Source organism: Haliotis cracherodii, unplaced genomic scaffold, assembly GCF_022045235.1.
Source record: "Haliotis cracherodii isolate W230 unplaced genomic scaffold, xgHalCrac1.p SCAF_6, whole genome shotgun sequence".
NCBI lineage: Eukaryota > Metazoa > Mollusca > Gastropoda > Lepetellida > Haliotidae > Haliotis > Haliotis cracherodii.
Window position 1 is genome coordinate 56159785 of NW_027266319.1, and position 14337 is coordinate 56174121.

The 14337-nt window shown below is 41.2% G+C and overlaps 2 protein-coding genes across 2 annotated transcripts in view; both read right to left on the reverse strand.

Annotated features, from left to right (window-relative positions):
• Positions 1-2930: 2930 nt before the first annotated feature.
• Positions 2931-5264, reverse strand: LOC139446522 (collagen alpha-1(XXVIII) chain-like). The gene is made up of 2 exons (XM_071227825.1): positions 5237-5264; positions 2931-3439 (listed from the first exon to the last, which is right to left on the reverse strand). Exons 1-2 carry the CDS (start codon positions 5262-5264, stop codon positions 2931-2933), a joined length of 537 nt encoding a protein of 178 aa, XP_071083926.1.
• A 205-nt stretch (positions 5265-5469) lies between these two features.
• The window catches only part of LOC139444881 (serine/threonine-protein kinase Nek4-like), a 41352-nt gene continuing 32484 nt past the window's right edge, over positions 5470-14337 (reverse strand). Inside the window, exons 16-17 of the mRNA XM_071225883.1 lie at positions 13978-14059; positions 5470-12671 (exon numbers count right to left, since the gene is read on the reverse strand). Coding sequence (XP_071081984.1) covers positions 12576-12671; positions 13978-14059 — 178 coding nt within the window. The 3' untranslated portion in view covers positions 5470-12575. The remainder of the gene's footprint in view (positions 12672-13977; positions 14060-14337) is intronic.

Consider the following 14337-nt stretch of genomic DNA (forward strand, 5'->3'; position numbering starts at 1 on the left):
ACTCACTCGCTCGCCCCCCTCCTCTCCCACTCACTCACTCGCCCCCCTCCTCTCCCACTCACTCACTCGCTCGCCCCCCTCCTCTCCCACTCACTCACTCGCTCGCCCCCCTCCTCTCCCACTCACTCACTCACCCCTCCTCTCCCACTCACTCGCCCCCCTCCTCTCCCACTCACTCACTCGCTCGCCCCCCTCCTCTCCCACTCACTCACTCGCTCGCCCCCCTCCTCTCCCACTCACTCACTCACCCCTCCTCTCCCACTCGCTCGCCCCCCTCCTCTCCCACTCACTCACTCACCCCTCCTCTCCCACTCACTCGCCCCCCTCCTCTCCCACTCACTCACTCACTCCCCTCCTCTCCCACTCTCCTCGTAGCCCCTCAATAACTCACCTCCTCCTCTACTACTCACTCACTCTTCCCGTCCACTAATTTACGACCCTCGACGATGATAGACCCGGATGTTTTAATGGGTGTGGTCAGCGGACGAATTTGTATTTTGTCCATGTACGACCCATGGTCGCAAATCTATGAACTGGTTGAACATATACTCCCCTTTATTTCATTATGTAAACACGGCAGATCAGCCAACAATACAGTCGACTACCCCTTTTCCACGCTATAACGAAGTGATAACACGCTTCTATACAGTCGATCATTATCAGCTGTTGCGATGAATATAGACACATGAAGTTTACGTGATAAATCACTTCCCACAGCTGTCACGTGATGTAAACACATTCAATACTATTGATTACATCCAGCATAACAGCTACAGAACGCCCTTGGCCCACAGCCTTGATAAAGGGGCGCTTTCCTCTTTCGTTATACGCTGTTATCACGTGATCTGACCTCGAGGAGGAACATAATTATACAGAAATGTGTGTTTGGGTTCTAGTTAAATATTGATTGACATTTTTCACGTGCACTATATATGACACCTGTGTATTCACTAGCGAATAGTATTCAGTGTTTCGTATATGAATTCATTCATATGCAAATTCATTTTAGCGCGGTAACATCTACAGGTAACCCAGCCAGCTCAACACTGAAAACAGTATTTTTATCTCCTAATTCGGTGCCGGGAAATTCCGTGTTTCAAATGTTAGAGTTAAATATGCTGCCGTAAAGAGCTTTTCATGTTCGTTAAATCTGAGGATCACCTTAAGCTGTACCGATAAATATAAGTGAATTTTGCAAAGAACCGCTGTAATCTCGTAGTGCTACACATAGTGTTTCAATGACTATGTCTAGGCTGCACGTGTTCAGTTTAAAACAAAGGTACAATATGTTTTGATTGTTTGTTTGTTGTTTAACTCAGCAATATTCCTTGTATATATAACGGCGGTCTGTAAATAATCGAGTATGGACCAGACAATCCAGTGACTGACACCATGAACATCTATCCACGCAATTGGGATCGATGACATGCATCAACCAAGTCATCGAGCCTGACCACCCGCTCTAGTTAGTCACCTCTTACGGCAAGCATTGTCGCTGTTTACGGCAAGAATGAGTTGCTGAAGACCTATTCTCACCTGGATCTTCACTGGTCAGGTACAAAATGTACTGCCGTATCCTGATAATATGCTATAACCATTAACCAACCGCGGATTATGTGACATCGTAAACACGACCACCTGTCTGGCTGTTTGATGCGATGTACCCATTAACACCGTGTCACCACTAAAATTTAAACGATTAAGTTGCTCGTCACGCAGGAATCCTGTAACAGGTCATGTTGTCTACACTAATTCAAAGTCCATTTAAAGCGGCGTAAAACCTTATTCATTTAAGCTGGTTTCACAGAACCTAAATCTGTTTTAAACAATGCGTGCCACAGAACAGGGGTAAATGCAAATGTTCTGGGGTTAACGCCGTTTTCGAGGGTACACCTGCCGAAATTGTACCCGCAGGAGTTCCGTCGAAGTGTATATTGTTTTCAGTGAGTGAGTATTGTTTTACGCCGCATTAGCAATATTCCAGCAATATCACGGCGGGGGGACACCAGAAATGGGTTTGACATTAACATTAAAGCCTTGGTACAAAGAATGTTATTCGCACAGTTTCTCCAGTGTTAATTCCCTGATCTTCCCTAATCCAACGGAAATGCTGTTGTTGTCCCTCAACTTGAGATCGCTTGAAAGGTTTCAGTTTCAGAAACCATATTACAAAAGCTATACATTAGGGGAGGTGAGGTGAACTGATATCACGCGACAGTTTAACATGAATATTCCACTCAGACACAGTATACTGACTCCAAGTGGACCAGAGCCCCTTGAAGCGGAGCGCCAGACAGGGTAACAAAAAATACCATCTTTTAACGTCTTTTGGTATCATTACACATTTAAACGTTCATTGATTGAACAAGGCCTAATATTGTGAAGAGACACGGAAAGAGTGAGTATGGTTTTACGCCGCTTTAAGCAATATTCTGCGACATACCTGTGTGCAATCCAACGTAGTCGGCGTTATATCAACCACTGGTTGGAGATGAACACTGGCTTCTTGGGGCCTATTTTACCTGAGATCCCCAGGTAGGAGATGAACACTGGCTTCTTGGGGCCTATTTTACCTGAGACCCCTAGGTAGGAGATGAACACTGACTCCTTGGGGCCTATTTTACCTGAGACCCCTAGGTAGGAGATGAACGCTGGCTCCTGGAGGCCTATTTTACCTGAGACCCCTAGGTAGGAGATTAATGCTGGCTCCTTGGGGCCTATTTTACCTGAGACCCCTAGGTAGGAGATTAATGCTGGCTCCTTGAGGCCTATTTTACCTGAGACCCCTAGGTAGGAGATTAATGCTGGCTCCTTGGGGCCCATTTTACCTGAGACCCCCAGGTAGGAGATGAACACTGACTCCTTGGGGCCTATTTTACCTGGGACCCCCAGGTAGGAGATGAACACTGACTCCTTGGGCCTATTTTACCTTAGAGCCCCAGGTAGGAGATGAACACTGGCTCCTTGGGGCCTATTTTACCTGAGATCCCCAGGTAGGAGATGAATGCTGGCTCCTTGGGGCCTGTTTTACCTGAGACCCCCAGGTAGGAGATGAACACTGGCTCCTTGGGGCGTATTTTACCTGAGACCCCCAGGTAGGAGATGAACGCTGGCTGCTTGGGGCCTATTTTACCTAAGAGCCCCAGGTAGGAGATGAACACTGGCTCCTTGGGGCCTATTTTACCTGAGACCCCCAGGTAGCAGATGAACACTGGCTCCTTGGGGCCTATTTTACCTGAGACCCCCCGGTAGGAGATGAACGCTGGCTGCTTGGGGCCTATTTTACCTGAGACCCCCAGGTAGGAGATGAACACTGGCTCCTTGGGTCCTATTTTACCTGAGATCCCCAGGTAGGAGATGAACACTGGCTCCTTGGGGCCTATTTTACCTGGAACCCCCAGGTAGGAGATGAACACTGACTCCTTGGGGCCTATTTTACCTGAGACCCCAGGTAGGAGATGAACACTGGCTCCTTGGGGCCTATTTTAGCTGAGACCCCCAGGTAGGAGATGAATGCTGGCTCCTTGAGGACTATTTTACCCGAGACCCCCAGGTAGGAGTTTAATGCTGGCTCCTTGGGGTCACAGGTCGTTGCGAGACAAACAGAGAGTCTTGGGGGACCTATTCTACCCTACAATCCCATTTTTGTAAAGATACTAATGAAAAACAACAAATCCAGCTGAGTTTATTCCATATTTTAATACTTTGTGAGACAGTAGACATGAGCTGGACTTCTAGCAGTGAGCACTGACCGTGTTGAACCTACATACAGACTTCGGTCACACACTGACCACTCAAGCAAAGTGTATACTAAAATATCTAGTCCATATTGCTTCATGTATTCAAAATACTTGCAGGAAATAGTGGCAAAACATTCCAATATGGTTTCACAAACTTAACATGCATCATATCAGGACAGCTCCATCTTCCCGAAGCAAGTGAGTTAACTTACTATAAAAGTCCAGTTTCCACCTTTAAAGTCTCTTGCCTCGGGAAGATGGGACACCTCAAGATAGTGCATAAATTGAATTGAAACACAGCTTTTCCCTGTTCTTGCAGTTATGCCTTATTCAAATCATTTTCCATATCAGTCCCTCCCACCCTGATATACTACTCAACATTTGCTAAGGTGAGCGAGTGATTATGGTTTTTTACACCCTTTTAGCAACATTCCAGCAATATCATGGCAGGGGACACCAGAAATGGGCCTCACACATTGTACCCATGTGGGGAATTGAACCCTTGTTTTTTAGCATGACGAGCGAACGCTATAACCACTAGGCTACCCCAAACCCCCATTTGCTTAGGACCAAAATAGTCATCTTTAGACAAAGGAGTGATCATAACAAAATGTTGAGTAGTATTTTTAATCCTGCCATGCGACTTGTTTCAGGCAAAACAGGACACTTTCAACATTCCCCCAAGTCTTGCAAGTTATCTCTATTGTATAAATAATAAGATACAAAAAACATGCACACAGTAAGTGTAAGTTCGCAATAGTGTTCCCCTTAAAGCAAGCATTATTGTTTTGTGAACACAGCTTCCTGTTATGTTGGTTTGTAATATCAGATATATGATGCGTCAACGTCCACCACAGTCAGTCATATCAAAATGTGTCCAACATTGCATTCGTCAGTCTAGTGGACAAGGCCCCTGCATTTGATATTGATGTACATGTGAACAGAAATATGTTTATACAAATGGTGTATGTTGATAATATGATATATTTACAATGATGGCCTTATTCAGAAGTACACAATCTAGAATAATATACAATCTTAACTCTCTTCATCCAGAGATGCTCATACCAAATTCAGGCAAATTAAAAACATCTGAGATAATATGGGTCTAAAAAAAATTACAATAATATTGCAGTAACTGTCAGCATAATTTACTATATGATTTTCATAAAAATAAATCATTTTGCATTGAATTTCTGCAAACCTGCCCATCCCAAGCGATTATTATTAATTGGTTGCAGATGTGACAATACCTGTATCAAAATCAATAACTAAATTGAATGGCGATGTCATATTTAAAAATGTTGTCAAAATATGATACAAAATAGGATTCCACCACGAGTCGGCTTCACCCTGTTTTCAGCAGTATTCTTGCCCAAACAACGGACAACACAAAACAAGCACTGTGCTTCTCATACCACCGGATCCAGATCACGCCAAATGGGTGACCAACAATCAATTCAGGCTTCATCATCACAAAAGTTACTAACAACTACCAACAATGCCATACATGACTTCCAACATTTCGGGACTTACTCTCATTTAAGCTAGACCCTGGGCCTTGTTTAGACTCACAGACTACCCGGACCTGTGGTTAGTCACATGATATATTGTATAATGACAAAAACTCTATGGCTGAGTGGTTACACTACAAGTCGCGAATGTTCGCATTTCTTTCTGACTATGCCCCCATTACTTTTGTAAGCATGATCAGATCATTCGATACATAGGTTTTGCCTGAGCTGCTGGAAAAATCAATTCCCCAACAGACATTTTGTTCCCAACTCTAGAGACCTACAGTGGGTACCTGGGTAGGGTTGGTTAATAGGTGGTCGGGTACCCGGGTAGTTAATTTGGATTCGTCCCAGCCCTAGCCTTGTTCCATGTAGGGATATGACTACAGGAGTTTAATGTTAAATGATGGAGCGTTATGACCACTGTGGTCAAAATTTCCTGTCCCAGGAAGAGATCATTGTGGCATTGTTCCCTGTGAAGGTGACGTCTGATTGGGCAAACAGAGTGATGGTGCTTCACGTCTGTTTTAGACTGATCAGTAGCGACTTCAGCACAGCTGACACCATGCCATTGGACCTGTTTGTACAGTGGGCGAAGGGAGATAGCACATCTGGTCAAACAAGACTACCTGACCTAGCCTGCATTTGGTGATTAACACATAAGAGTAAATGCATGTCATGGCTATGCAGAATACCCTAACCTAACTGGAGGTGGGGGGTAGAGGTTGTGGTGGGGTGACGGTGATGAGGTGGAGAGGTGGTGATGGGGTGGGATGGAGGCGGTTGTGGTGATATTAAAACCAGTGATCATTTAAAGTACCTGTTCACCTAAAAGTGAAGTAAATGTTTCTTCATGCAAATGTAAATATAACTTCATATGGGAAATGGGTATGTAGAGATAGTTGCTTTTCACACTGATCATGATTTACCAAATGCTTCATTAATATATCTCTACTTGAGTGAGTTGGTTTTAATGCCGCTCTGAACAGTATTCCAGTTACAATATGGCAGGTCAGCTAATGTGGGAGGAAAGAACGAAGTGATGCAGGGCTCAGACGTTTGATTTACCACAGGTATGGTACTGACAAACCAAGAAACATAATCAGGGCGAAGCAGGATTCAAACCCATGATCCAAGTTTAAGGCGTGTACAAGTGCAAAGTGAATTGCAGCACCTGAGATGTCAGCCACACATGCACCTACTGCAATATCATGAGATGATGAGATGGAATGGATGACCCAAGTTGATGAAGAGAGTGGATGAAGATCAAGCACGGCGACATTTCCTCGGAGGTCTTCCAGATGTACACACTGTGTCCTTCTCAACACAATCATCTAACACGAGACATGGAACAATAACATATCAAGTGTTCCTAAATTATTTGTAAATGACCATGATGACATATTTGATACAAATATTATTGAGGTCGCCCATGGGAAATGTTGCTTAAAACATGTTCTGAACACTCAACAACACAGGACAGACATTGGACAATATGTCCTCATAAATCTAACCCACATATTTCATACAATTTCTCAAACACAAACAGTGATATTGAAGAAGACGAACGGCCAAAGGACATTTTTATGATTTTATCAACTATTGACAGGACATTCTTCAATATCACTACCACGTTTAGAACAATATTCAGGATATTTTAACGAACAATGAGTCAATGTCCGAGAAAGAGAACCAGTCTGAACTAGGATATGATCCCAGGAAAATATTGCTTAAAATATCTTCCCAAACCTTAGCCTGTGATATATAACGTAAAGCTACTAAACTTGTGTTCTCTTGACTGGCATTGTCATGACACATATAGATACAATTCTCGGTATATATATATATATTACTATACTATTTCTACTTAAAATTGTACAAAACCCATCAGAACTAGAAACAAGACTAAACAAAACAAAACAAGAGAACAAAACCTGACCTGATTCTGTCATCATATAAAATTCTTAAACTTCATCAGAAAAAGTTTTGTGGCAATAGTTTCACATGAAACTTCATATTACAATCATTCACAACACTAATAAATACATAATGCTGGTGTATTATATAAGTCCTGGGTAAGGGCTTCACAGGTTACACACAGGCCCTTACTGTGAATAAGTCACACATTTTGTCACTGTCCTTATCATAAGACTTACTGATGCAACGTGAACGTATGGTACAACAGAGTGATATGCATCGGGATGAACCTGCCAAGGTATATTGTTGGAAATAAATAAGGAACAAACAAAATGGAAATTTATCAATCTTACTAAGACCAGATCATTACTCCAAAACTATACCTCACGACCTGAAGACATGACGACCTGAAGACCTGACTAACCCGCCATAGAAGTTAGACCTGAGTGAACTTTGATTGCCTAATCTATATGAGGCCATACATTTTGTATTTTTCGTTTCACAGGACCGCCGCCCCTACTGAAAGCAGCCGATCCAAGAAATTTATTAAATATAACATTAATTTTATTTTTATTATGTCTTCCGCAAGTAATATAGACACAATAAATCTGATACAATAAAAAGATTATACATCAATTCCATGTCTATATTACTATCAGTGATTCAAGAAGCCAGCTGCAGTTTTGACTCCATGGCAGAATGACTTCCACGAAAATGAATAAATATATGATTGACATAGCCATATATTTTATTCATACAAAACTTGCATATGCTTCTCTCTTTATAATGTTCATAAGGCCACACTTTTTGTTTTGGAGGTTTACAGAATTTTAAAGTTCAGGTCGGTAGGTCAATAATAAAAAATCAACTTTCAAATATATTTTTAAAATTTTAAGCGGGTAGGAAAAAAGGTGGAGGTGTGAGGAATAGGGATTCGCCCAAATTCAAAATTTAAATAATTTATTTATATAGACGATGACAGGAAATTTTTTTTTTTAAAACATTTTACATTTTTTAGTTTGGCGAGGGGAGTCTAATGTAAACAGTTCGCAGAAACAACCCCACAATATGACATCTGTGGACGATTCAAGTCCATATGAGCATGTGAAGTATGAATTCACATTTGTGTTTTTCAAAGTCCGATTTGATATAAACTTTGTCACATTTGTAATTATCACAGATTAATCATCATCATTGTAAACATTAGATCATGATTCACTAACGCATGTCAGGTCAAAAACAGTCATGGACAGACAAAACAACATAAAACCATCGATTTGCACAAGCAGACTGAGATATATCCTCAACATTAATATTGAAGAAATACACGATCAGTTCATCCACCTGAGAGGTACTTCCATGTTTGTATATCATGTATATGGCATTACTGGCACTCAAACGTGTGATGTATTCCACTTGGGACAGAAAACATAGACATTGTGAAAATTAACAGTCTGTACATTGATACATACGAGAAACAGTCCAGGTTATGATGTACTAGACGGACCCATGGCACTTTACAGTAAAACCAGGTTGTGTTCAAATGATTCAGTGCTGGAATGTGACAATATGGCCATCGGGGCAGCCATATTGAAAAAGCTATTTATGGCCATTACTAAGTCATTTTTGTTAACAATGTATCGATAGTGAAATATGGCATTTGTGTAGTTAGTAGTTACGGTCATATATAATTGCAATACTGTAAATCATGAAATTAATACGCCACCAAATTAATACAAGTGCCGACCCCTATCCAATAATAAATCATTAAATTAATGCAAGTAACCCTTACTTTGAAATTAATGACAACAACATTACTGCAGATTAAGAAAAATATTATGATTTACCTTACTAGAAGAAAGAAACTGACTTGACATGTGATCAGACTTCCATGGATGAAGCAGCAGGGATGCTAAATGTGGCATATTTAACTGAGACAGGTAAGAATAACTGGAAAACTTGTAATGGTTTCAGGAATTGTTACCAGAGTGAGAGATAACCTCATTTATACAGATCTTAGCTGTTACTATCGCCAAACAAAGATCTGAGGACATCCCATTACAGGTCATGTCAGAACGACCTTTCATCCGACCAATCAAAGCGTCGCTTACCAGATCATGAAAGTGATAGTTGGAATTGTTTTCTAATCATGCAATAAAGAAAACGTTAAAACAGAGTATTCTGAACGACAGTTACGGCACGTACGACTGATTCTGTCAAAATAATCGTCTATCTCTCGCTTCCGTGTGACAAACATTTGCACGGTTTGAAGCACATACCATACAATCTCAACCATATATCAGACATTCCGGAATGTTCGTTTGTTCAGTTTTCAAAATTTTAATGAAGAACTGTGTTAACATATTTTTCAAGCACAGTCTGAAATGGAAGTCGCCAGGTTGAAACGAGTGCCGTTATGTTCGGGAAAAGCTGTTTTCTAATTGGCTGATGTCGGCTTCTTGTAAGTCGTTTCAGTGGTTGGTCTAAGTTCGCGAAAGGTCGTTCAGATCTTTGTTTTGCGGCAGCGAGAACTTCAATCTGATTTTAAGGAGATTGGTGAGAACCAGGTTTTGAACTTAAATAAGCAATCTTTTCTAATAAATCAGTACCACCTCCTCTGCTGTTTCTGTACTGGACATTTTCAGTGAGGATGGTATGACTTCCCCTTGCTGTTCACACAGGGAGCTACTGCATAGATTGTCAGGACAGTTGTCAATGCGCAACTTGGAATTTAACATTTACAGGTAATACTGTAAACAGCTTCATTTCTGCGCCGTTAAAATATTGCGAATACCACACCAAAGACAATACTGCAACGAGATATTTTTGCGAGTTGCCGTGTTGAGATGACCTCTCGATTACCAAACAATAGACAGCTTCTCTCTGAAGCTAGTTAATCTGAGTTGGCCGGAAAGTTGACCGGAAGGGATTGCGACCAATTATCAAATACGATAATTGACTCGACTCATGTCATGACTGTGAGTTTGAATGCAAACAAAATTGTGGGCAAAATTGCAAAGGACACTGACGCAATCAAGCGAGGTTGGAATGAGGCAGGATTACTGTGAGGTAACAGTGACACTAATTGGTCTGTTTACACTGTCATTTGTGATGTATTGTGTGACCATTCTGCATTGATTTGTGTTTTTAACTTATTGAGTTACTTGTGGTTCTGGTTGATAATTTCAACATTTGATGACGTGTTGCAATGAATAAAGTATGTATGTATTATTTATACTTATTTTTGCGTTTTTAATTTTTGCGATTGAGTCTCGTTTGCAAAACTCGCAATACTAAAACGGTCGCAAAAAATTCCCTGTTTACAGTATCTACTTTTGTAAGCAGACGTACCAGTCACAAACAATCAGACCGACATGAAAAAGGGCGGTATAAGAAGTGTGTACAAAATATTTCTTTTATGAAATATAGACATGTGGGAATACAGGCACACACCCCAGAGAGACCACTATCACATTATACTGATGATCTACTTACTATGAGCGCTGTTGTAACCATGGGAAAGTGAATCCAAGACACAGTATACAGACAGCCAAATGTTTGCACCTACTGGACGGAGAGATGTGTAAACATATCCATGATCTATAAAATGATGCAAATACGTTTGTGTCACTTTAGTGTACGATCTGATGGTGAATGCGAAACATACACTTGCAGTGGTAGAAATCAACTCACGAGGCACTAGTTCCAATAATGATATGTAGGAAAGCTATCACACATGTAACAAGGTCTGTTAAAATTTTGATCAATATTGATCATCCTCGATTATCCAGGGTGTTTTATCTCCATTCTATAAGGATAAAAACCCTGGACCATTTCAAATCATAGCTTCAGTTTGAGTCTGGTTCAAAGGACAAGACACAACACTAAAAGTGAGGGTGCGCCTAGGTATCGGGAATATGACTTCATTTTTCTTGGCATCCAACTAAAGAACTTTTGTGTCATATCAGTGTACACTGGCATTTTTACAAACAATGCATGACAATGCATACTCTTAGAACTACCGTAAATATTTCTTGACTCTTTCGAAAATTAAAAAAATAAATAAAGGGTACTACACTGAGGCATCCAGAACACCACTTAACAGGGCTGGGAATCAGGTGTACCAAAGTGTGGTTGGCTCCTCAGAATGAACACTGTAATCCATGATAGAAACAAGAGATGTTATTCTCACTACCGTCTCACATAGATGGGGATGCCTGATGGCAGTCTGACTACCCTCCCCCTATGTTGATATTCAAGAAAACATCTTTTCCAGCAAAAAGTTCATTTCCAAATCTTTTGATTCGACTAAATATATTGAGAACTCGTAACAGTATGAGACTGCAATTTGATTAATATTAATGCAGATTCATACAGAACTCTCATTTAGAGTGTCATTTTGATTGGTTGTGGGAAATGTTGTGCCTAGGTAGTAATACATGCTATTGAGATGGTGATGTTACTTCGAATATGAAGCTTCGGTGATGAATGGGTCTCTTGAATATCTCTTGAGGCCTACAGCGGGTACCCGGATGGGGTTGGGTCATAAGGGGTGGGTACCCGGGTAATAAATTTGGACTCATCCCAGCCCGAATCCCTTGATTCAAATACCAAAGGAGCCAAAAATCAAGGACCCCTCTTAATTTGAAACACTGCCCATATCAACATGTTTGACAGATAGAAACAAGAAGTCCATTGAAAGTATCACATGTGACTTGCATACTTCATGAATGCAGAATTCTTGGGTATACTGGTGAATGCATCTATACTACAGAATATCACAACCTGGTTCATATACAGATGTATTTGATGTCCTCATGTCTGAACATGTGGATATGTCTAGCATTGCCCTCATCTGTGAAATAATAAGTCCCAGCTGCAGATACACTGTTCCTGTAGATGGTGAACAGAATAAAATTGTCAAAACACAGGTGCATATCCTCATCACCCCAACTGGTGACCTGATGACCTTGATTTTTGCTGAAGGTGACCTCCTGTGTCAACGTAGATGGAGACTGGATGCTGCATGTCCAACCTCCAAGGGTTTGCTTGATGGCAGGTTGGTTGTGCTATGGAAAATATCTCCGCTGTTGGTTCTATGTAGGACATCTCCACAGGTTGGTTCTATGTAGAACATCTCCACTGGTTGGTTCTACGTAGGACATCTCCGCTGGTTGGTTCTACGTAGGACATCTCCACTGGTTGGTTCTACGTAGGACATCTCCGCTGGTTGGTTCTATGTAGAACATCTCCACTGGTTGGTTCTACGTAGGACATCTCCGCTGGTTGGTTCTACGTAGGACATCTCCACTGGTTGGTTCTACGTAGGACATCTCCGCTGGATGGTTCTACGTAGGACATCTCCACTGGTTGGTTCCAAGTAGACCACCTCTGCCAGTTGGTGCTATGAGAAGAGGGACTCTTCACAGAACTTGAGCTGCCAGATTTTGCCAGCAAACAGGTCAAACTTCTCCTTCCCAAGCAACTCTACCAGGCGGGGCTGAAACAAAGGCAGGTAACTCATGTTGTACACATTTGTTATTATGGAGCTATCAATTTTTACCTTCCACCTTTTTACTTGCACCCTGAAAAAGTCCATCATATGAATCAGGCATCTATCTGGACTTTTGATGCGACAAACATGCAAACATGTGCACCATGTCATTAGACTTTATTTTGTTTGTTTGTTTGTTTGTTTGCTGTTTAATGTTCACTCAGCAATATTCCAGCTATATGATGGCAGTCTGTAAATAATCAAGTCTGTATCAGACAATCCAGTGATTGATGTCATGAGCATTGATCTACGTAATTGGGATACGAAGACATGCATCAAGCATGGTCACCTTTTACGGTTAGCATGGGTTGCTGAAGACCTATTCTAACCCGGATCTTCAGACCGTACATTGTCCTCTCTTTAGATTGAAAAAATAATCACTACAGACAGATACCATTCCATGGCTACCAAGCTCCAGATAATTCTTGAAGTCCTTGAGTCACCTAGATTTTTCTTTGGCATTCTATGTTTTCTATTCCTTGGGTCTAATCTATTGGTTATTCTTAAACAGATGATTTGGACGTTTCGAAAGAAGCCAATCTAAATTGATGTTTCAGGTGAAAGGCCTCACTTGGTTTTGCTATCTCTATATACCGGTACACAAACTAAGAAGATAAATGTTTAATGCTTAGATTCCTTAACAAGCGAGTCAGGCAGCACACACTTCATCATCACAACAGTCATACATGTCCAAGTAAAGTTGGTTGGTTGTTTGTTGTTAAACCACACTCAGCAATATTCCAGCTATCATGGCTATATGACGGTGGTCTGTAAATAATCGAGTATGGACCAGACAGTACAGTGATTGACATCATGAACATCGATCCACGCAATTGGGACCGATGACATGCATCAATGAAGTCAGCGCGCCTGACCACCCGATCCCGTTAGTCGCCTTTTACGACAAGCATAGTCGCCTTTTACGGCAAGCATGGGTTGCTGAAGACCTTTTCTACCCCGGATCTTCCAAGTAATGACAAGAGAGGTAGTGGTTTTATGCATTATTCACTGGAGCAGAGTTCATGTACGTTCATACAGTCAGTTACAAAAGATCAGTAAAGAAATACAGGTGCACAAGCTGTAAAGGCTGCATAGGCTAATTATGCAATGTTATATTAGTAGTGTTTTTTATAATTTTTCAGATGTATTTGTACACAAAAGAATTAAAATAGATTGGGTAATGGTGATCGTTTTGTTATGAGGACACACAGTCAATCTGGAGCACCGAGTCATAAATCAAAATGACACTTACCTCGACTTCATCGTCTTCAATACGTTCCAGTATTTTGTAGGCTTTCTTCAGCATGTCATAGCCAACACCGGTCACACAATCCCTGGAACAGATACATGAATACTCGGAATATATACACATATTACATCACTGTCTATGTATTAGGGCTGGGACGATACACTAACTGTGTAATCTGATACATATCACTATACCTTGCTCACGATCCCATACATATCACAATACAGTGATCCCGCGCTACAACGCTACCTTTTGGGTCCAAATAATTCATGAGCGTATAGATGATCAGCGGTATAACGAAGGTCGAGTCGTAGGTGGTAGAGTACCAACAAAATAGTATACATGCTTTGCTTACCTAACACG

Bases quoted from the DNA above. Each gene is read 5' to 3' on its own strand.
- LOC139446522 (XM_071227825.1), bottom strand. From the start codon at position 5,264: ATGTTGGAAGTCATGTATGGCATTGTTG. The intron at 3,440-5,236 runs GTAGTTGTTAGT...CTGGGGTCTCAG, and splicing joins AGTCATGTATGGCATTGTTG to GTAAAATAGGCCCCAAGGAG.